Genomic DNA, 23,986 nt, shown 5'->3' with positions numbered 1-23,986 from the left:
TAATGTCGGGCAATACATTCCACTGGCCAACCACACTCCATGCAAAAAACCTACTTCTTATCCCCCTATATGGTCCAAGCAGATGGTTCTAATTCTGTTTGAAGTTTGATAACTGAAACTACTGAGAACAGTAATGATGTGTTTGAGGATGAATGAACCTAACAGTGCAGGAAGGTTTCTTGTAGACAGAAAAAGATAAGTATCTGTTTGGTTAATAGGACTGAAATACGAAAAATCAGAGTGACACATAAGAAAGAGAAGAACTTAGCAGAAAGTCACATGGTCCAATTTTATAATGTAGAAATAGGAAGGAGAGAAAAAGAATAAGAGGAACCAGAAAATGAATAAAAGTGCAGTAAACAAGGGAGTAAATAGCAGATTCTTGATACAGAAAACTATAAGTAGGTACAACATATTGACAGAAAAGATAATAGATAGTAATGCACCTATGTAAAATAAACTTAGAAAAGTTATGACAAGAATAGTGCACAGCAGTTCAGCTAAAGTAAAACTTCCTTTATAAGTCTTATAAACAACATGGAGGCTAGGTGATAATGATAATTTGACAAACCTGAGTTTCTTCAAAATGCTTAGTGGCCATCTCATTTATGTCCTGATCAGTAAATACTATTCCAACTTTCTGTACTGCTTTTTCCATTTCTTCCGACTGCCTGAATTTAGACAAGTATTATTACTGCATGAAAATAACATAATTATTTATATATATATATATATATATATATATATATATAATAATTAATATGACTGATCAGTTTTAACATAATTAACCCTTATATTTTTCTTAAATACATTCATTTAGTTAACTTATAATAAATTCATTTTAATATATTGTGAGTCAACCACCATGTTAACAATTTACACATCCTGTTATTCATAATACAGTAGAATCCACTTATTGTGATCACGGATAATATTATCAATCAGCTATTGTTATCAAAATCGGTTGCTCCCAAAACACTCCATTTAAAATGAATTAAAAATAATCCATCTATTATAATCAAAGTTCTTCCAGTTATTGTTATCAGAATCCTCAAATGTTTAGCCTTTTGCATCTCAGAATTCTAAGAAATAAAGGTTAATCAGGAGAAAATTTGACAAAGAACATTTGTCAAAACCTGACTTTTTTTGTTAATCTTCCTTTAATCTTATATCTTCCAGGCAAATGCAGGTGGGTAATCTTAATCTTCCGTAAAACTTAAATCTTCCAAGCAAATGCGGGGGAGGGGTATAAATACAGTCTAATTTCGATTTTTTGAGTTTATTTTCGTGCTCTCTTTCAGTGAGTGAATTTGACTTTAAGTGCTCATTAAAACAGCCCTTAGAATTATAGCAAAAGCAAATGAAACACGTAAGGATTTATCTTTTCAAGAAAAGCAAAGAATTTTGGAGTGCTATGATAAGTTGCCCAAAATGAGTCAGAGTAGTGTGGCTGTACATTTAAACATTTCACAACCACTCTTGAGTAAGATCTTAAAAACAGATCAAATACTGAAACTTCAACTCTTACTTACTAATGAGAACATGGATCAGAAGAGAGCTCGATCTTGTAAGGATACTCAAGTGGAATCAGCATTAAAAATTTGGTTTAGTAATGTACTTGAAAAGAATGCTTTGATTAATTGGCCTTTGATGTTTCAAAAAGCAGAACTTTCAAAAACAACTGGCAAAGAAAATTTCACCACAACTGATGGATGGTTTAACAGGTGGAAAAAATGAGAGAATATTGTGTACAAGTGTATTCATGGTGAAGAAAAAAGTGCTGAATATTCTCCCGAGAAGATTTACAATGCACACAAAACAGGACTGTATTTTTGCGCAATGCCTGAGCATACTTATTTGTTTAAAAATGAAAGTACTAAAGGATTTAAATTTTCAAAAGAGCGAGTGACAGTTCTTTGTTGTGCTAATATGAAAGGTGAGAAATTAGAACTCCTAGTAATTGGAAAAAGAACTCCTCGGTGTTTTAAAGGTGTCAAAAGTTTGACTGTTGACTACTGTTCTAGTGTAAATGCTTGGATGACTAATGACATTTTCAACAATTGGTTAGTTAAGTGGGATCTAAAATTAAAATGAAAACATTTCTTGTTAGTAGATAACTGCACTGCAGACACAAACAATTTATCATTAAAAACATCAAAGTAATTTTCTCACCTTCTAACACTACATCGTTAATTCAACCATGTGACCAAGGAATCATACGAGTTTTTAAAGCTTATTATCGCAGGGAAGTTTTCATGCGAGAATTCTAGCTGAACTCGATTATATAAAAATCAATCTGCAAAAAAGATTTCCCTTCTTGATGCATTGCAATTGGTAGCAATGTCATGGAAGCAAGTCTCAGAGAACACTATTGCAAACTGCTTCCAAACAGGTGGATTTTTTAAGACAAACTCTGAAACTCCTTCTTCCAAAGAATTTGAATATCTTAAAAATTAAATTTTTGATAAAACCCCAGACGGTATGTCAAAAGAAGAATTTGAAAATTGGTTGGATATTGATAACAACGTCGAAATGGTGGCTACAATGACAGTGTCAGAAATATATCTAGCTGCTTCCGATGAGAACTTCAAACTAATAGAAGAAAGTGAATCTCCTCCACAACAGCTGTCAGGCCAGTGAAAACATAAAAAAATGGACCAAATTAGAAACTGCATACATGATTTAATTAGAAGTCTGGGCAGCGTCCGTGTTTTCTTAGGTGGTCTGCGCTAGGCCGACTCGTAAATGCCGGAGGGAGTATTCCCGTAAGCTCTCTGGTCAACTTATTTATACAAAACTTTCAGAGTGTCAACATTCGGCTTTGAAATAATGCTGGATCTAATATCCACTTGACTTTTATAAATTTTGCATTGCCGAACTGAAGCCTTTTGGCTCTTTATTTTATTAAATAAAAAAATAATTTTAAAAAAAAAACGCAAGATAAGTGTCCTATCATCCAATGGCAACATACAAAAGTTTGTGTTGCACTTGCCAGCTTAACAAATCTCTGAAATACAGCAGTACTATAGAGCAGCGATTTTCAACCGATGTGTTGCAGCACATTGGTGTACACAAATTAATTGAAAGAAATAATGTCATAATTTACGCATTTATTTATTAGTGTCTGGTCTTCCATCCGCACCTGAAGCTCCCTTATTTATATTTTATGAAACTTCAGTGGATATTAGATCCAGCATTATTTTAAAATTGTGTGTTAATTAGCTGTAATATTTTGATAAGTGTGTTCACAAATAACTTCATTTAATTCTCTTATTTGTAAGGTAACTAGTAAGAGTTCTTTTATTGTTTTTTTCATTCAGTAATTTTATTCAATAGTATTTCTTTAACATGGATAAATTTGTAATAAAAAAAAAAAAACGAAGATTTGAAGACAGTGAAGAAAGTGAAGCTAGAACATCAAAAGAAAAAAAAAGAAAGAAGAAAGTGAAGCTAGTTTTGCCTACATCAGCAGCTGATACCATATCTAGTACTGGTTCTTCTAAAACTAAATTAAAATTAACAGGAAATAAAGTTGGCTTTATTTCCAGTCAAGAAGATCCACCATGTCCTACATGCGTAGTTTGTGGCAAAAAATGAGCATACAATGCTGTGGTTCCAAGTAAATTAAAACAACATTTACAATCTAAACATTCTCACTTGGGCGAAAAACCAGCTGAATATTTTAAAAAACTTGTACCGGATAAAATTATTCAAGCAAAAGGATGGGCTAAATGTGTAACTGTGTCCGAAAAAGCTCAAGAAGCCAGTTACGCAATCACAGAAATTGTTGCTAAAAAAATGAAATCTCACACAATTGCAGAATCTGTAATTCTGCCAGCATGCTGTAGAATTGCTAATATCTAATAAATTGTGAAGGATATGAAAAGGAGATTTCAAAAATTCCTATGTCAGATAACATCATTTATCGATGTAATCAGGATTTGGCCAAAGATGTTGAGTTGCAAGTGGCATCTCACATTAAAGAAGCAGATATGTTTGCTATTCAGTTGGATCAATCAACTGATGTAACTGGTAAAGCTCAACTTCTAGCCTTCAGTAGATTTATTTATAAGGAAAATATTATAGAACAGTTTTTATTTTGTCTACCACTCCCGAAAACAACAAGGGGCCAAGATATTTTTGATAATTACTTTAATTGCCATAACTCGTCTTGGGATTCTTGCATCAGTGTTTGCACAGATGGTGCCCGCCAGCTCGATGTCAGGAAATGTAAAAAGATTTGTTACGCTGGCTCAAACTAAGAATCCTAGAATTATTTTTACACATTGTTTTCTCCACAGAGAAGTACTAGCATCAAAATCATTGGTACCTGAGCTTCTCTTCTAGTACTTAAAAAAGTACTAAAAGAGACTATCAAAATTGTCAATTATATAAAAGCCAGGCTGTTACAATTGAGATTGTTTGCAGCACTATGTTTTCCACTCTTCAATGGAAGCTTCTTACACGTAGGTGTTAATACATACAGAAGTGAGATGGTTATCTCGTGGACGAGTTTTATCAAGATTTTATGAACTAGAAGAGGAAATTCTAAGTTTTTTGACAACTCAACAATCTGAGGTATCAGATTTTCTTTGCGACAAGCTTTGGTGCAGTAAGGTTGCATTTCTTGCTGATTTATTTCAATCTTTAAATACACTTAATAAAAGTATGCAGGAAGACTGTGAAAACATTCTTACTTCCACTGAAAATTAACATTCAAGGAAAAACTAATGCTTTGGGAAGAAAGAATCAGAAAAGAAAATGCAGTAAATATGTTTGAACTAACGAAAAAGTACAAACTGAATGAAAATCTAATAGATCTAATTTCACAAACCTTAAGATTACTAAATACAAATATTGAAAAATATTTTCTCTCACTTGACATATCATCTTTCGATTGGATAAGAGATCTGTTTGTCTTAAGCACGTGTAAATTAGGAAATTTAAAGTTTACAGAAGAGGACGAATTAACAGATATAAGAAATGACAGAGGTTTAAAACTAAAACATTCAACAATAGATACTACTTCGTTTTGGTTATCTCTGAGAAGTGAATTTCCCAATATTACCAAAAAAGCAATAGAAGTACTTCTTCCATTCACGTCATTGTGCTCGGAAAAAGCTTGATTGTGTGAATCGAGCTTTTTCCGCAATAAATATTTTATTATTATTATTATTATTTGTCACCTCCAGGGAGTCCAAAGACTCATCGAGGGAGGGCATCTGCTCTACAACTCTGCTTCCACCACTCACAATCCACCAATTGACCGCAACTACACCAATGCAATCTACCGCCACCACTATTTTTTCCACAGACAATCACAAACGTCCATGCCCACGGTGGAATTCAAACCCACAGCCTCTTGACTGGAGAGTGAACACGCTAACCACTCGGCCAGCCAGGCTAGCCGAGTGGTTAGCGTGTTATTTTTGTTCTTAATATTATTAAGAACAAAAATAGATCACGGCTGGAAGCCTTGGATGATGATTTAAGAGTATACCTATCTAAAACTCGACCCCACAAAAGACATTCTGAAACCACATCAAGCCCAGATATCTCATTAAAATTAACTGTATGTATGTATATTATTTAATACATTTAATATTCATTTGAAAAAATCAATAAAAAGTTTTAAAAATAATTTTGAGCATTGTTTTTCTTACTCAAAATGTCAAAAATATAGTTTATATATTTGGAGTAAAAAGGATAAGTAAGTACTATTATTAATATTTTGTGTGTGTAAATCAATTCAAAATTATGTATATTTTTTGCCAGATCATCAAAAAAATTAAAAGAATATATTTTTAGTGTGCCGCAGAATTTTAATAATTAGTCTAGGTGTGCCATATTATGAAAAAGGTTGAAAATCACTGTTACAGAGTGATGTATTGATCCACTAATACAGTATTTAATGGAGTTCTATGTTTTTATTTTTTATTTTTTTTTTTTTTTGTTTAATATTAACCCACCCCCACACACATTAGGTTACAAACCCTATAACACACAGCAATTTTGTGTGTGATTAGGGAGAAAGAATCTGTTAATAAGTTTGTTGAATAGTTCTAGTTTGAGTCCTCGATGAAAATGGTATGGGAAAGGCTGCTCTAAAGAGCAGAGGTAGATTGAATGAAAGGAATAGATGAGAAGTTAGTTTGATAATTTTCAGGCTGAATGTCTATAGATGTTGATTGGAATCTACTGATGTTTTTCCATAGTGCTCATAATACACATAGAAAAGACAGAAACAGTCTCTATCAAAAAGTGATTGGAATGAGTCTTTGTGATGGGGAGGGTCATCTAATAAGTAAACTGTTATCTTCTGGACAGCACCAATTCTTAGAAAGATTTCTGCTACAGTTCCAAGGACACAAGATGAGATGGGTTGCATGAAAGGTCATCTGTATATCTTGATGGGATTTTTATAATCGATTTGAGATTTATTCAGTATTAGGAGTTATACAGGCATGAAGCAGCATCTTGAACTAAAGAGGATACTTAGTTTGTTGGAATCTAAGTGATTTATTACATCACATAAGTTTCTCCAAAGTTTTACCAGTATGAATTTTCTGTAGAGCAAGAGTCACAGAAATCATACCGGTAATCATTTAACTGATGAGCCTCCAGCTATTGATAAACTTCTACACTTTTATTTATTTACTAGGAGCTTCACCCCCTGACGCCTACAGTGCCCAACCCCCCGTGTTCCAGACTGGTAGGCCAGTTCTCCTTGAATTCTGATGACTTGAATTTTGAAGACTCGACACTCAGGGGCTACCCTGAGTGTCGAGTCTTCAAAAGGGGGGGGCTCCTACCCCCAGCATCTACGGCACCCCCCCCCCCCATGTTCCGGACTGGTAGGCCAGTTCTCCTTGAATTCCGATGACTCAAATTTTGAAGACTCGGCACTCAAGGTAGCCCCTGAGTTTCAAAACGTTTCAAATAACTTGATAAAAATGTTACACAAAAAACTTTACATAAAAACGTTACAGCTTACATACATTTCCAATTTCAGCTTACCCTTTTATAGTATAGAGTAGATTTATTTTTGACAGAGTTCAGGACAATGAAAACAATAGCTTGATGACTGACTTTTATCTCCTTTTTAAATGGATGGACTGAATTTAGCTTATTTTAATTCTGCTGAGTAGATGGCAAGCAAGAATGACAAGCTTGAACTAGTGATATAGGGCGGGTGTTAATGACATACAAATTTTGACTACTGGGTGGAGGGAGGGATCTCCCCATCTGCATCATAGATTTTTATCCAGAATAATGAAGATTTTTTTCATTTTCTTTCTGTAAAATGACTAAATAAGATATGTAGTAAGCTGTCTGTGATTTTCCTAAGATGTCTATAGAGGGCTACTGATGCCATGATACTGACGCTTGTCAAAGAGATAGTCACTAACAGCCTTGGCTGCAATTTGAGAAGGGGGGAGATGTTTTTATCAACTGGCTCTTTAAAAGACTGATATATATATATATATATATATATATATATATATATACACACACAGTGGTGCACCCAGGGAGGGAGCCAAGGGGGCCCTGGCCCCCCCAAAAGAAAAAGGAAAAAACACTAGAAAATTTTCCAAAAATCGTTTCCTAATTAAATTTTTTTTTTATTTTATTTATATTGTCGTGTCTTCTATTTCTATACTACTTATGAATTAGTGGTCACATGAGGTGGGAATACCCTAAAACTCTCAGGAACTACAGCCACTGTTGAACGTGAGGTGAACGAAGTATTGCTCTGTCGGACCGAGCGCTACTTCATTTGCCCGAGCCGGGCCAAAGGAGATCATGGGTATCATGTATTGGCAATCACTGCAGATGCTTAGTCATAGGTCGTTTGCAATGCGTAGTGTGTAATTCTCAAATCGTATACTTAACTCCCCCCCCCTCTCTTCAAGATTAAATCCTCAGTGCAGTTCAAGATTAAATCCAGACCCTGATATATATATACAGGGTGTTCGGGATAAATTTGACAGTTTCGTAAGGAAAAAGAAAATCTTCTTTGTATCTATTAAATTTAATGAATTGACAAAAAAACATTACAGGCAGAGTTAATTACAATACTATCAACAAGATTTACTCAAAATAACCACCATTAGCATCGATCACAGCTTCAATTCTGCTTCGGAACCTCGAACAAGCTGATGCTACAGTCTCCCTGGGAAGGGCCGCAAAAACTGTTTTAATTTTATCCATTAACTGGGCTTTTGTATTACTGGAAGTGCGATTGGTGTCTTTTTCAACTGCGCCCCATACAAAATAATCCATGGGGTTAAGGTCTGGGGAGTTTGGAGGCCAAACATTTGGACTGGTGAAGTCGTAGAAATTTTCAGACAACCATTTTTGACTTTTCCCAGAGGTGTGGCAAGGGGCCGAATCCTGCTGCCATACATACGCCTACCATTGGCTACCCTTGTTATCCAGGGCTTGACTACAGTTAGCAACTCCACGAACAAAGCCCGAATTCCAATGCCAGGGTTCTTCAACACCTGTTCCTGCAGATTTGCGAGGAATTCTGCTGTACGAACGCAATCAGATCGTCTGCTAGGGATCTTTCTTCTTGCTACATCCTCGTAGTCACCATTGCAAGTCTCTAGTTCATGCCTGATTGTTTTTGCTGTATTCAGGGAGCATTGGGCAGCAGTCGTAATATCCTTATTTTGATGGCGGGCACGAATCATCATGATACAAGTTATTCTCTTCCATGATTCAGGTGGGTTCCAGCTATCCATCCTTTCTGACATCTTGTATATGAATGAAGAAGGGTCCAAACTTTTAAATGAAGAGAAGTGTGTGTTAATACATGTAACTTACGGAAAAATATAATTAATTATAAATATGTCAAATTTATCCCGAACACCCTGTATATATCAGGGTCTGGCTCCCACTGATGAGATTTCAATAAAGGTCGAAACCAGTCTGGGTAGTGGTCCTTCCCTTAATGGATAGCATCATATATGTCCGCAAGGAGATGTGCTTTGCATTATGGGAGAATACTAAGGAAAGTGATCAGAGCTTACTCCACCTTTACCACGAGTTGCCTCAGACCTGAAAATACTTCAGGGGCAAACTTGACTTACCAGCTTGTTTGCTTACTTCTGAAAAAGGATTAAAACCAAGTTTATAAAATTGCTGTATCTTCAACATATATATCTACTCTATAATATAAAATGATAAGCGTTTTTTGTAACGTTTTTTGTGTCACGTTTTTTGTCAAGTTGATAAAGAAATTGCCGATAAATTGCAAGTGATCTTTAACAATATGCTAAAGATTGAAAAGATAACCAGACAGTGGAAAGAAGCAATGATCAGTATAATTCTAAAGAAAAGAGATCCCCTAGATGTGAAAATTGGAGGGGAATTAGTCTACTGTCAGTACTTGCAAAATTTTTCTGTAAAATATTGATAAATATGTTTGAAAGTGAAAAGATATTCAAGTAGAGCAAGTTGTTTTCAGAATAGGTGGGAGTACTACAGATCATATTTTCACCTTTGAACTACCATGTTAGAGTAAAACTTTAGTTGATATAAAACAAAATAAACACTCACTTGACATTTCAACCTTCACATTAAGATCATCATCTGGAATATACACATATATATATATATAAAGAAACAAGCTGCACTACAATCTATATGGTATGCTAAAGTTGCTGATCAACTGTTAAAACTATTGGCCTGACCTCTAGTGGGAGAAAAAAAAACTTACTACATCAAAGCTAGAGTCCTGTTATTATTATTAGGTTACAAAATTAAATTAAGTTGGAGAGTAACATGTTCATACAGAAAAATAATAAATAAAAATAAATTACTTATATAAGATTGCAACAAACTGGCATGGATAGTAGCCATTAAAAATAAAAACTGAAAATTGCTTAGAGTCCTAAAGTCAGGGTTTGCTGGAAAACTAAGTGGACTGAATGTATGCCATCCAAATTCTTGGGATTTTTGTGCCATCATTATTGTTAAGATTAGGGTGGTTAATCAAAATTTCACAGGCTTCTTTAAATTTCCACTCATACCAAGTTTTTGTATTATGTAAAGAACAAGTACTTTTCCAATCAATTTGGTGTAGGGTGTTAAGAGCATGATCTGAGAGGCCTGCTTCACCAAAATTATTAAATTTAATGTATCGTTTGTGTTCTTTTTTTATGAATAGGGATTGTACGTCCAGTTTCCCCAATTTAAGGTAAGTTACAGGTGCAATAGATGCAATGAATTCCAGGGTGTGCCAATGGGTGGGGGGGTGGGGGGGAAGGGATCCGTAGAGAAGTTGAATATGTTTTTTAATTTTAAAGGTGGTTTAAAAGTGGCATTAAGATTACAATGGTGTAGGATTCTATTATTTTTTTCTGATAACCCTTTAATGGTTTTACTGTAATCTATATTATTTTTTGATGAAGTTTTATGAAGAACTTTATTAATATTATTTTTGCTATAGCCATTATTTATAAATGTATTGCTAATAATTTTTAATTCTTGTTTAAGAGCTTGTTCATTAGAGCAAATTGTTATAGCTGTTTTTGAGGGTATTAATTGACTCCAAATTTTTGCAAAGGGTGGTGATATGAGTTAGCATGTATATACTGGCTGGTAGGTGCAAGTCTGTGGTAAACAGTGAAGGAGAAACTGCCTGAGGGAAGGTGTGTGACCATTGTATCCAGGAAAGGGAACGAATTCTGATTTTCAATTTCAATGGTAAATTGTATGAGCTCGTTGTTTGTTCAGGTGACTAAGGAATGTGTTTAATGTTTGTCAGCTGTGTGGTCAGATAATGAAAACATTGTCAATGTATCTAAGCCACACTGTAGGTTTTAGAGTAAAGGAATCAAGAGCACATTGCTCAAAAGCTTCCATATAAAAGTTAGCAACTGGTGGGGAGGGGGGTAGTGTTGAGCACATGGGGGTAGTGTTGAGCACATGGCTGTACCTTCTTTTTGTAAGTAAAATTTATTTTGGCACACAAACATAGTACGTGGACAAAGAGAACCATAATATCGGCTAGAAATTTGTTCTGTAGGAGAAGAATTGTGCCATTGATTGGGACATATGTGAAAAGGGCAGAAACGTCAAAACTGACTAATAAATCATCTTTGCCGAGTGTTATGGTTTAAACTTTGTTTATGAAGCGCTGGGTGTTCTTTATACAGGAAGGGGGAACGACCTACCAACTCCTTGAGTGTTGATGTTAATTTCTTGGCTAGGTGATAATTAGGGCTGTGTATTCCCTCAACTATCAGACAAAGCGGAATGTTATGTTTGTGTAGCTTGGGAACACCATATATTCTGGGAGAACAGGCGTAATGGGGTATTAGTTTTTTTAACAGTGTCTGACAACCAAGAAGTGACAGACTTAAGTAATTTCACAGTTTTTTCTTTATCCTGTTAGTCGGATTATAGTTCACAAGCTGATAGGTGCTGTTATCTGAGACTAGTTGATTCATCTGATGAATGTAAGTTGATCTCTCAAGGACAACCATGGCATTACCTTTGTCCAATTTTGTTATAATTATATCTTGATTAGCTTTTAATGGCGTGATTGCTTCTAGTTCTGTTTTTGTAAGATTGCTACATATGGTTTTCTTTTTATTCAAAGCATTGCTGGTTTCTAAACTAATTTTATCAGCTATATTATTTGGAAGAGACTTAATGCCTCTTTCTATGTGATATACCCAGTTTATTAACAGTTCTAGGTGCTACTGCGAAGTTTAGACCTTTATTAAGTAATGCAAGTTGACCATTATTTAAGGTGTGGCTAGATAGGTTGATCACATGAACACTGTTTGCATGTGATTGGTCGTTCCTTGTGGAGTTATTTGCCAGGGAAGAGATATCCTGATTGGTTAGATTTGTATGATTGGCATTCAAATTTTGGCATTGTTTTAAAATATGAAATTTGGTCTTAAGTTTTTCTTTATTACTTTCCAGATGAATTATCAGAGATTCCTTCAAGCACATTCATAATATCTGGATTCATATAACTACAGAGTTCAGATTGTAAATTAAAACTTGATTTTGGGTCACTGCTAGATTTTAGCAGGCTGTTTGAATTTGTTTCTAAGAATTGCTTTCTCTGTACGTGCAGAGATAGGAAGTGCTGTAGCTGAAGCAAATTTCTCTATCAGCTTGATGCAGTTAAGAATAAGATTGATCTCTCTGCATCTCTTAAAAAAAAAAAAAAAAAAAAAAAGCCAGCTGATTGATCAAAAGATCAATCAGTTAGATTGATCTTGAGTGTTGGTTTATATTAAACTAAAGTTTTACTCTAACATGGTAGTTGTTTCCATAATTTTCATGATGTATTCTGATCACCGTGCAAGCATCAAAGAAAGGATACCAAAATTTTGTACATTTTGCCAAAACATATGACAATATTGAAAGAAAAACATTATGGAAAATTATTGGAAGCTACAGAATTCATGAGAGATATGTGAAAAGTAATAAAAGAAATGCATAAAAGTAAAAGTTCTGTTATTGCACAGATCTTTAAGATAATTGGTTTTTTATTGATTACATAAAATAAAAGTCTCCCAGATTTTTCAGAGAGAGAGAGACAATGATTTCGATTTAAATTCGGTCGGTGTAAAATAGCTTCACAACTTTCTTTAAAAAGGTGTTCATGTTTGAACCTGCATCTATGGAGGAGAATAGCTTTATCCCATTGGATATTGTAGTGTTAATACTGTGTTGTGCTAGACCAGACTTCTGAGGTTTGTTGTATTCAATATAATATTGATGTTCTTTAATTCGTTTTTCCACAGAATGGCCAGTTTGTCCAAAATAAGAAACATCGCATTCACATGGTATTTGGTAAACACCAGCCAAAGATAGAGATGACAGTTTATCCTTTGTAGAAGGCAATAAAGAAGAAATTTTGTTGATAGGAACATACGTGGGAATCAATTGGTACTTTTTCAAAATTCTACCTATAGGTTCTGAGATTCCTGGAATGTAAGGGATTGGAACTCTGCAGACTGTTGAAGAAACCTTAGGTATAACATAAGCTTCAATTATCTGATGGATTTGATTGGAGTTGTAATTATTCGATTCCATTAACCTTTTAATGATGGAACGTTCTTGTTGCAAGATTACTGGAGAAGAGCAAACTTTATGTGCTCTATTAATTAGAGATTTAAGAATGCCAAATTTTTGAGATGTGTGGTGAGCAGACTTTTTATGACTGTAACTGCCAGTAAATGTGGGCTATGGCAAAGATTTTCGAATTTGTTATCATTCAGGTTATTTCAGCTGGAAAAACAAGATCTACAAACAAGTTGAAGGTACTGTCATGGGTAGCCCTCTGTCTCCACCTTTGGCAAACTACTTTTTGAAACAATTCGAAGACACTATGTTTTCATCCATTCATCCTCAACCATCTCTTTGGTATCGTTATGTCGATGATGTTTTTGCTATTTGGTCACGTACTGAAGATGAGCTTTCTACATTTCTACAACAGATAAATAGCCTTCACCCACGTATTCAATTCACCATGGAAAAAGAAAATTCTAGTACTTTACCATTCTTGGACATCCTCCTTACTCAAACTTCTTCTGGTACCTTATCTACAAGCGTCTTTCAAAAGTCCACATTTACTGGCAGATGCATTCAGGCCATCCCTGGAAGTTACAAAAGGAAACTGTGAGCAAGAAGGTGAGGAATGGTTTCTTTGCATGGAGGCTGGTTGAACTGTGAAATGCATTGTCTGATAGAGTGGTGAGAGCGAGAACAGTCAATGAGTTTAAGGAGTGGTATGATAGACTTTGTGTTTCCTAGGAGGGACCTCCCATGATGAGTCTTGATAGACTTGTGTTTCCTAGGAAGGACCTCCCGAGATGAGTCTTTTGACTCCTTGGAGGCCTAAATAATAATAATAATATAATAATAAATATTATTGGAGAAAAAATAAGTTCTTGAAAGCAAAAACTCAGAGAACCAGAAAAAACAAAATCTATTGAAAACATTGATTCATTCAGGAAGGCATGTGCTCTGCAAAAAATCTAACCCATGATAGATTGAAAAAGATAGAGAGGCAGTCTTGGAAAAGAAGAAATCATATTGAAAGTTTTTAAAAAGTAAGTCAACAGGTGCCTGAAGAATATACAAAGAAAAACATAAGGAAATCTACGCTTTGTATAAAAGAAGTTAAAAGTCATGGGAAGACTGTGGAAAGAATAATGGAAGAGAAGGATGCAGACTGCAAAATGTTCTGGAGGCAAATGAAAAAGATTAAAAATGAAGCAAAAAAAAAAAAAAAAATCAGGGTTGATAAAGAAGAACAAACAAGAAGAATATAATTATGAATATCTGGAGTTATTATTTTGAAAGAGTGGTAAATGAAGCAAGGAGTAACAGAACAGTTGTAGAAAATATCATTATTATTATTAATGCATCCTCCATGGAGCGGACAGACTCATCGTGGGAGGTTCATTTGATTGACAACATATTTATCATACCGATTCTTAAAATCCTTAACACTAATTGTATTAACAACACATTTTAATAATATGTTCGATTCACTGACAATTCACCATTTAAAAATCTACTCCTCACTCTTCACCATACTCTTACATAACTTCCAGGGATTACCTCTAGTTTTTCCCCTCTCACCGTCTAATCTTTTTATAATCTCATCTGGATGAATCCAATAAAATCCTATCACTAACTTAAATGTCTCTATCATATCGCCTCTTTTCCTCTTATCCATTAAACTCTGCAATCCACATTTTTTCACCTCTCTCCATAGCCATCAGTTCAAAGTCCTCATATTGTGTTAGTCATTCACCTCTGGACCCTCTCCAATGTCTCCACATCAAGCTGAAAAACCAGGTCACCAGATCTGAGAACAATAATCCATGTGTGGTCTGACCAGCACAATCACTTCCTTATCCCTACATGTTAGAGTATTTCGTATCATAATAGCACTAAGATGTGCACCCTTTGCAACACTAGCAATATGCCCTCTAAACTTCATCAATTGTCAACCACCACTCCCAAATCTCTAATCTCATCCACTTCCTCCAGTACAGCACCATCGATATAGTACACAGCCTTATATTTCTGCACTTCAAAATGCAACACCTTGTACTTATTGATATTAAAACTACAACCCCACTAATTTGTCCAAGTCAAAAGTCTATTCAAATCTTCCTGGAGGAAATTAACATCAGTAGTGCTACTTATAATTGTCCACGCGGTTAGTCTAGTGGCTTTGTGCTTCGCAACCATATGCCTGGGGAAGGAGTGTCCCAGGTTCGATTCCCATCGAAACGTGAGGAACTTCAGGATCTTCCTCAGACATAGCCAAGTTAGCCAGTCTTGGGCACGGGTAGTAGGGTTTTTTCTGCCAGTTTATCTGGCGTTTTTCATCCCGCAAGCAGGCAAACCGGCCCTGTGAACATGCGTCTCTACAGCCAAAAATATATCCCCCCCAGCAGCAGACTAGGCGACAGGTCAGTTGGGAGTGGTACTAACAAGAAGTCACATCTAAGTAACATGTGGACCCTGCATAGGAAGCGGGAATAACGCATAGTGAAAGAAGAAGTGCTACTTATAATTCTTCCAAACTTTGCATCATCAACAAACAACTGAAGATCCCCAGCTAGTTCACATGATATATCGTTTAAAAACAAGTTACACAGCAGAGGCCCTGGGGGCACTACACTGGTTACCCTCCTTTTTTGCAACACTGCTACATCATACATAACATTCTGGTATTGTTCAGAAAGCCAATCTTCGATCCATCTAACTAATATACTATCTGTTCCCAACCTCTACAACTTGTACAACTTATTCATGGGGAAATCTATCAAATGTGTTTGCAAAGTCCAAGAATATTGCTGTATATGATTCTCCCCTATCAAATACATCCATTACTCTATCATATAATTCAAGTAAATTGCTAAAAGAGGACCTACCCTTTACAAATCCATGCTGACCAGTATAAAGAATGCTATACCCATCAACCCCAATCCTGCATTCAATTCCTAAACAATCTCTCAACACCATGACCCAACTGCAGTTATACAGACTGATCTATAATTGGTAACTTCTGTCCTAGAACTTGCTTGTGGGTGGTGCTATTTTGCCTTCTTTCCACTCCTTAGGAACTCTACCCACTGCAAGATTTTCATTAAATAACTATGTCAAAGGCATAAGCCAACTGTGGTGCACATTCCTTAAGAATATGTGGTGATATGTCATCCATTCCCACCTGATACACCTCCTTTTCTTTCACTTCCAATTCTCCTAATACTTTTACAGTATTAGGAGATTTTTAAAGATCATTTATACCAGTATGATATATGCTGATAAAGTGCTCATTCAATATCCACTATATCCTTACGTGAAGCGGCTAAAGAACTGTCAGTGCTCTTGGCCATATTATTCAATCTGAGTCTCGGGTCTGGTTTAGTCCCTAGGGAGTGGAAAGAGGGGAAAATAATTCCACTGCATAAAGGAGGATCCAAGAAACCTGTTGCAAATTACCGACCGATCAGCATATCACGAGTCGTTGTCAAGGTCTTGGAGAAAGTAGTCAAGTAAAATACAGGAATGGATTGATGAGAATGAGATACTGTATGGGGGACAGCATGCTTTTGTGAAGCGTAGATCATGCCTCAATAACTTGCTCAAATTTTATAATACAGTGACGGCTGAACTGGATAGCGGTAATGGGTTTACAGTGATTGTGCTGGACCTGGCTAAGGCCTTTGTTGCAAATTACCGACCGATCAGCATATCACGAGTCGTTGTCAAGGTCTTGGAGAAAGTAGTCAAGTAAAATACAGGAATGGATTGATGAGAATGAGATACTGTATGGGGGACAGCATGCTTTTGTGAAGCGTAGATCATGCCTCAATAACTTGCTCAAATTTTATAATACAGTGACGGCTGAACTGGATAGCGGTAATGGGTTTACAGTGATTGTGCTGGACCTGGCTAAGGCCTTTGACAGGATAACACATGGAATTCTAATTTGTAAACTGTAACATATGGGGATGGATAGGAGGGTGGTTGATGGAGAAATATCAGAGAGTAGTTTATTCAGGAGTAGAGTCCAAAAGACGGCCTGTGACTAGTGGTGTGCCGCAAAGTTCTGTTCTTGAACCGCTACTATTTAATTTGTTCATTAATGATATAGGAAAGGATCTGAGAGGAACAGTTCATTTGTTTGCTGATGATGCAAAGTTGGGTAGGGTAATAGTGAATGCAGATGATGTCAGAATTTTGCAGGATGATTTGGATAGATTGGAGGACTGGGCTCAGGAGAATGGATGTCAATTTAATGTGGCAAAATGTAAGGTTATGCATTTTGGGGTGAAAAGATTAGCAGCAGTATACCACACTGGTGGAACGGTACTCCAGGAGATTGATGAGGCCAGGGATTTGGGAGTATTGATGGACAAGGAGTTGAAGTTTAAGGGGGCACATTGCAAAAGTGGCTAAATCAGCCCATAAGCCCATCGAGCCTTGATAAGACCCCATCTCAACTACTGTGCCCAGATTTGGTTGCCTGGGTTTCTTCTAGATTGGGAGGAGGTGGAGAGGATCCAGAGGTGAGTGACCAAGATGATAGCAGGTCTATGGAATGAACCTTATGAGAAGAGGTTGAAGATTTGTGGGTTGCAGAAATTGGTTGAAAGGCAGAAGGGGGGGGGGTACGATTGAGACATTCAAATTACTGAAGGGTTTCTATAGGATTAATTCAGAGGATATTTTTGAGAATAGGACTGGTGGTGGGAGAACTAGGGGCCATCCATGGAAGCTGGGCAAGAGTGTGGTTAGTAAGGGTGTTAGAGCTAGGTTTTTTACTTTTAGAGTGGTGAATGAGTGGAATAAGCTGCCAGAGTCTGTTATGGGTGCTATGACTGTGAATAAGTTCCAGGCAAATTATAATAGATACTGTGTGAATGTTGAATAGTTGATGAACATGATGTTCAGGGCCTCCCTTGATGAGTCTAAGATGAGTCTGGATTTGCTCGTAATAATAATAATAGTAATCCTTTACAACTGTTATTTTGCTGCTGTGACTATCCACTAGTGTCACTCGGCAATATAATTATTCTTCCTCTTGCTTGCCAAACAGCAGAAAAATTCCCTTGCGTTAACCTTGGCCTGACCACCCAATCTCCTCTCATACTGCACCTTATCTTTCTTTACCATGTTCATCACCTTTCTTGCCTGCACTTTATACTATTCATCAATCCAATCACCACCTGTCTTTTACCTCCTCCATTTTCCAGCACAGCTTGCTTGATTTCACTGTTCATCCATTTCACTCTTTATTTACTCGCTTAACTCTTTTTATGCAGTTATACATTGCTTTTATCCGATACTGCCTTGTGAGTTTCCATGCACTGTCAACATCTTTTATGCTCAGCTAATCATCCGCTTTATATGCCACGTATCTCAATTTTTGGCAGTAGAATTAATTTGGCAGTTTATTTATTTATTTAGCGAATGGCTCACACATGAAAAGTTATATATATTAAGGATTAAGGTAATGTAACTTTTCATGTGTGAGCCATTCGCTAAATAAATAAATAAACTGCCAAATTAATTCTACTTAATTAGCTTAATTCTACTTAATTAGCCAAATTAATAGAATAAATAAATTAATTCTAGACATATGTACAATAAGAAGACATAATACAGTGATAAAAGAGACACTCAAGAATCAAGAATAGGCTAAAACTGAATCTAAGTTGATTATCCAGTCAACTGCACTTGGTGTAGCACAGATGAAGTCTGACCGATTTCCACTGTATGCACGTTGGACACATTCTGCTGTAATATGATTAATTGTCTGGCGCGGTGATCCACAGTCGCATCTGGGTGAGGCAAGACCTCATGGAGTCGAAGACTCATCTGGGAGGTCCTTTTATCACACACACATCTCATCATACCGAGCCTTAAACACATTCAAACTCCGTGCAGCCACCACACTCTCAGGCAAGGTATTCCAATCATTCACAACTCTGCACGAAAAAAAACCTGCCTCTCACTCCCCTACTCACACCCTCTTTATACAGTTTCCAGGGATGACCTCTGGTTCTCCGCTGATCTCTCACTATTCTCTGTAGAACTTTTCCACCACTGATCCTATAACAACCCCTTATCAACTTGTAGGTCTCTATCATATCTCCCCTCTTCCTGCTGTCCACCAGACTCTGCAAATTACATCTTTTCATTCTTTCCTCATACCCGACATTCCAGAGGTCAGAAACTACCTTAGTCAGTAGCCTTTGGACTCTTTCCAACATCTCTTCATCCTTCTGAAAACCCAGTGACCAAATCTGGGCATAATAGTCCATGTGTGGCCTAATCAAAGCCTTATACAACGGAACAAGAATCTCCCTACTTCTACACGTCAGTGTCCTCCACATCATTCCCAGAAGCCTTTGTGTTGTCTTCACAATTTTGGCGATGTGTCCCCTAAATTTTAGATCCTTATCCACTACCACCTCCAGATCTCTTATTTCCTCTACCTCCAACAATATATTCTCACCAAGCATAAATGCTGCATCCAATCTTTGTTTTCCAAATTTTCAAACCTTACATTTTGCAACATTGAACTCACATCCCCATTTGCTTGCCCAATCACTCAATTTATTCAAGTCTTCTTGCAAGGCCACAACATCTTCACTACTCTTTATGGTTCGTCCCAACTTTGCATTATCTGCAAACAACTGAATATTTCCATCCAAATCTTCACCAATATCATTAATACAAGTTAAATAGTAATGGCCCTAAAACAGACCCCCTGAGGCACTCCACTAGTGACTTTCCTTTTCCTGGATATCGCACCCCCATACACAACTTGTTGATACCTATCAGATAGCCAGTCTCCAATCCAATGCACTAATCTAATATCCAACCCCATCTGCTCTAGTTTGACTGTCAACTTATCATGAGGTACTCTATCAAAAGCTTTTGTGAAATCGAAGTATATTACTGTGAATCCTTCTCCTCTGTCCAAGGAAGCAGTCACTTTATTGTAATAAGTAAGTAGATTACAAAAACATGACCTCCCTTTAGCAAATCCATGCTGTCCATCAAAGATTTTCTTTGTTTTCCATTGTTGTCTACCCAACTCTGGATCCTAGTTCTCACAAGCTTCTCCAACAACTTAACCACAACACGTGACACACTGATAGGCCTATAGTTTGATGCTTGAGTTCGATCACCTTCTTAATGAAGTGGCACAATCTTGCCCTCCTTCCACTCCTTAGGAACTTGACCAAGTGCAAGACTCATATTAAAAAAATATGTCAAGGCAGGTGTCAACTCTCTGGCACTTTCCTTCAGAATATGCGTGATATATTATCAAGTCCCACAGCCTTTACATCTAGTTTACTCAACTCTCCAAACACCTCTTGATCACTTACAGTCAGTCTCTCTTTCCCATCATCAACTGCTCTCAATCTCTCCATGAAGTCACATTCACAAGATTGAAAGATCTTTATGAACTGCTCATTAAGTATCTCCACCACACATTCTGCAACAGCTGCCTTTATACCATTTTCTCCAATCAATGTCATCCTTCCATAATCACTCTTTCTTTTGCTGGCTACATATCGAAAGAACTCCCTAGGATTCTTTTTGGCTTCATTAACTAACTGCTGTTCATACCTCTCTTTAGCTACTCTCACCAACCAAGTCACCCTCCTTGCCTGGTCTTTGAAGACCTCATGAAATTGGTTATTTCCACTTCTCTTATGCTGCCTCCACAATGCCCTTTTTCTTTGTATCGCATGCTTGATCTCTTTATTCATCCATCTCACACCTACCTTATTTAACCTTCTCACCCTTGGAATACATTTAGACATTGCATCTGCTAGATAGTTTTTTGAAAATCCCCCAAGCTGCATTGATCTCTTTTCCAGCTTTTTCATTGATCTCTTTTCCATCATGCCCTATTTGTAAATGTGGTCTGCACATCTGCCATGGTTGGTGCGGATTGGGTTAAGGGCAGACTAATTTTTCCGAGGTAGGTCAAAAGCTGAAGGTATCTGTGTTGGGTCCACTAATTCATGGAAGACCCCCTGCTGATGTGTTACATCAAGACTCTTTCCATTCATGTTGAAATTTGTCTCTGCAAGATTCTTTGCTTAATATTGGAGGGTGCCTTGACTTTAGCTTGTTTATTTCTAGGGGTGGGATGTCTTCGTGGATTGGAAAATTTTGGATTTCCATGATTTTGTTGTATTCATGTAGAAGAAAGTTGGATCTGCAGATGTGTGGAGGTAGAATGTTGCTTAGCAAAGGGAGCCAGTAGGTTGGGGTTGATTTTACAGTTCCAGAAATAAGGCGCATAGTGGAGTTAAGCTGAGCATCAACCAAATACACATGGGTGCTGTTCAGCAATACGGGCAAGCAGTATTCAGCTGTAGAGTAAACGAGGCCAAGGGCAGTACAGTGAAACATTGTTGTTGAGGCGCCCCAAGTTGTTCCACATAGTTTTTGCAGTATATTGTTTCTTGTTTTTAGCTTGGATGCCGTGTTAATGAGATGTGGTTTAAAAGATAGTGTTCTATCCAGAGTGACACCCAGATATTTTGGGAATCTGTTGTAGTAGCAGTTTGTGGTTGAAGTAGACCATGAGCTCTTTGTTAGCCTGGTTACTGTTCAGGTGGAAGCATGAAACTTCTATTTTGCTAGGATTTGGGTGCAATCTCCATTTACTGAAGTATTCATCTAGGACTGCAAGATCATTTGTTAGTGTATCTTCCATTGCAGTAAAATTGGTGTGTCTGGTGGCTAGAGCAATGTCATCAGTGTAGCAAAACCTCTTGGAGGCTGTTAAACAAATCTGCGATGTATAAGTTAAAAAGGAGGGGAGCCAGAACTGACCCTTGTGGTAGTCCATTAGTCCATTATCCAGTGTTCTTTGTTTACTTTTGTTCTCGTCCATACATACTTGGAACAGGCGGTTGCTTAGCATGTCATTGATTAGTTTTGCTATTGTTCTACATGGGACTGTCCGAAGCAACTTGCATACTGCACCATGCCTCCAGACTGTATCATAAGCTGTGGTAAGATCTACAAAAGCTACAGCTGTTTTCCGGCATTGTTGGTAGCCTGCCTCTATATGTGTGGTGAGTGACAGAACCTGATCACAGCAGCTTTGTTTATGTCTGATTCCAAATTTGGCAGTAAAATTAATATTCAAGAAGAATCAGAAATCCGCATCAATACTTGAAGTATTAAAAAACATCAGAAAGCTGAAATGTGGAGAGAACTTCAGTAGATTATAATCAGCTAGAAATGCACACAAATTGAAGTATAAACATTTTACACTGGTTATGCCAATGTAATTCAAAAGAACAAACCTGGTATATTCCACCTATAGAAATGAAAATAGAACTGAATGTGAGAATTCATCACTGTTATCATCATCATCATCATTCATTTTCTGCCTAGTGCTGCATGAAGGCCTCCAAAGTCCTCCATTCATTCCTATCTTGAGCCATCCTATGCCATTGAGTTCCTGCCATCTCTTTAATCTCATCCACCCACCATAATTTTGGTTTTCCTGTTGCTCTGTTTCCATCTATAGGATAGCATTCTAATATCAACTTTGTCCATTTTTGAATGTTACTTCTTGCAATATGACCCACCAATCGGATCTTTTCATGACGTATAATGTGTCTCTCACCCTAGCCTGAACTCTGACCAAAGTATTATAATTTCTATCTATTTTTCTTTCCAATTTTCTCTGGGTAAACTTGTCACTTAATTTTTAGTAAGAGTCCATGTTTCACTTCCACATGTCATGACCGAAAGTATACAACTGTCAAATATACAAGGGTGGTCTAAAAAGTTCTCAGCGCCTAACAAAGAAAAAATGATTTTATAATTTCAAAATTATTTTTATTTTTTAACATAATCTCTCTTAAGACTAATACATTTATTCCAGCAATGCTCCAGCACCATCATCCTGTCCCTGTAGTGGTTCTCAGTAAGATCTGCAAAATATTCCTCTACAGCTGTAGAGGAATCACCTCTTGATTCGAAGTAAAACACTGACCAGCAAGGAAGAGTTTAAGTTTTGGGAAGAGATAGAAGCCAGAGGGAACTAAATCTGGGGAAAAGGGTGGATGTTCCAACAATTCGTAGTGCAGATCCCTTAATTTTCCCATTGCCAAAACACCTTTGTTGGCACGTGCATTGTCCTGATGAAAGATGATTTTTTTTCTTCTGCAAACTGGGTCTTTTCTCACAAATTTTTTCATCTAGTCTCCAAGCACTGTTCAGAGATTTTCATGCGTGTTTTTGATCTGCTGTGAGCAAGCATGGCACCCATCTTGCACAAAGCTTTTTCATTAGCAATTCTTCATGCAAAACATATCCTACACATTCTTTTTGAAATGCCTATAGTCTCAGCAATTTCAAGCACTTTGACTTGCCGGTCATCCAATACCATATCATGCACTTGATCATTGATTTCGGGTGTTGTTACACTTTTTGGACGTTCTTCATGTGGAACATCTTCAAGGCTGGTATGGCCACGTTTAAACTTGGCAGCCCATTTCTTAATTGTCGAAAATGAAGGAGAAGAGTGCCCATAAACTTTTATAAACTTCAAATGAATTTCTTTTGAAGTTAAACCTTCTTTTACAAAGAATTTTATAACCGCATGATACTCAAATTTTATCTATTTCAAGGGATACAGACAGCTGTATAAAACAAACTACTTGATAGAATGACTAGCAATTTCGCATGGATGCGTATGACAGATGTACCAACTTAGAAAAAAAAAAAAATCTTGCCAATAGCATTGCCATCTATGATTGAGGCCAAGAACTTTTCAGACCACCCTCGTATATATATATATATATATATATATATATATATATATATATATATAAGGCTGATTGGGATGTTTCCCTTGAGTGCTTAATGGTGTTTTCCAAAGGATATCCAATGAAAGTGAATTCTACATATAATTTCTTCTTTACATTCACCCTAT

The 23,986-nt window shown here is 36.7% G+C and overlaps 1 protein-coding gene across 6 annotated transcripts in view; it reads right to left on the bottom strand.

Moving 5' to 3' along the window:
- LOC150102918 (FERRY endosomal RAB5 effector complex subunit 3) overlaps window positions 1-23,986 on the bottom strand; it is a 342,399-nt gene that overhangs the window by 182,086 nt on the left and 136,327 nt on the right. For all 6 annotated transcript variants that reach the window (XM_090398559.1, XM_090398556.1, XM_090398555.1 and 3 more), the window contains exon 5: window positions 572-671. In XM_090398559.1, coding sequence (XP_090254685.1) covers window positions 572-671 — 100 coding nt within the window. The remainder of the gene's footprint in view (window positions 1-571; window positions 672-23,986) is intronic.

Source organism: Typopeltis vanoorti, chromosome 9 (assembly GCF_054136105.1).
Source record: "Typopeltis vanoorti isolate ZY-2024b chromosome 9, IOZ_Tvanoo_1.0, whole genome shotgun sequence".
NCBI classification, from domain to species: domain Eukaryota; kingdom Metazoa; phylum Arthropoda; class Arachnida; order Uropygi; family Thelyphonidae; genus Typopeltis; species Typopeltis vanoorti.
The sequence above is the reverse complement of the archived record's forward strand: the minus strand, read 5'-3'. Positions and strand labels throughout refer to the sequence as shown.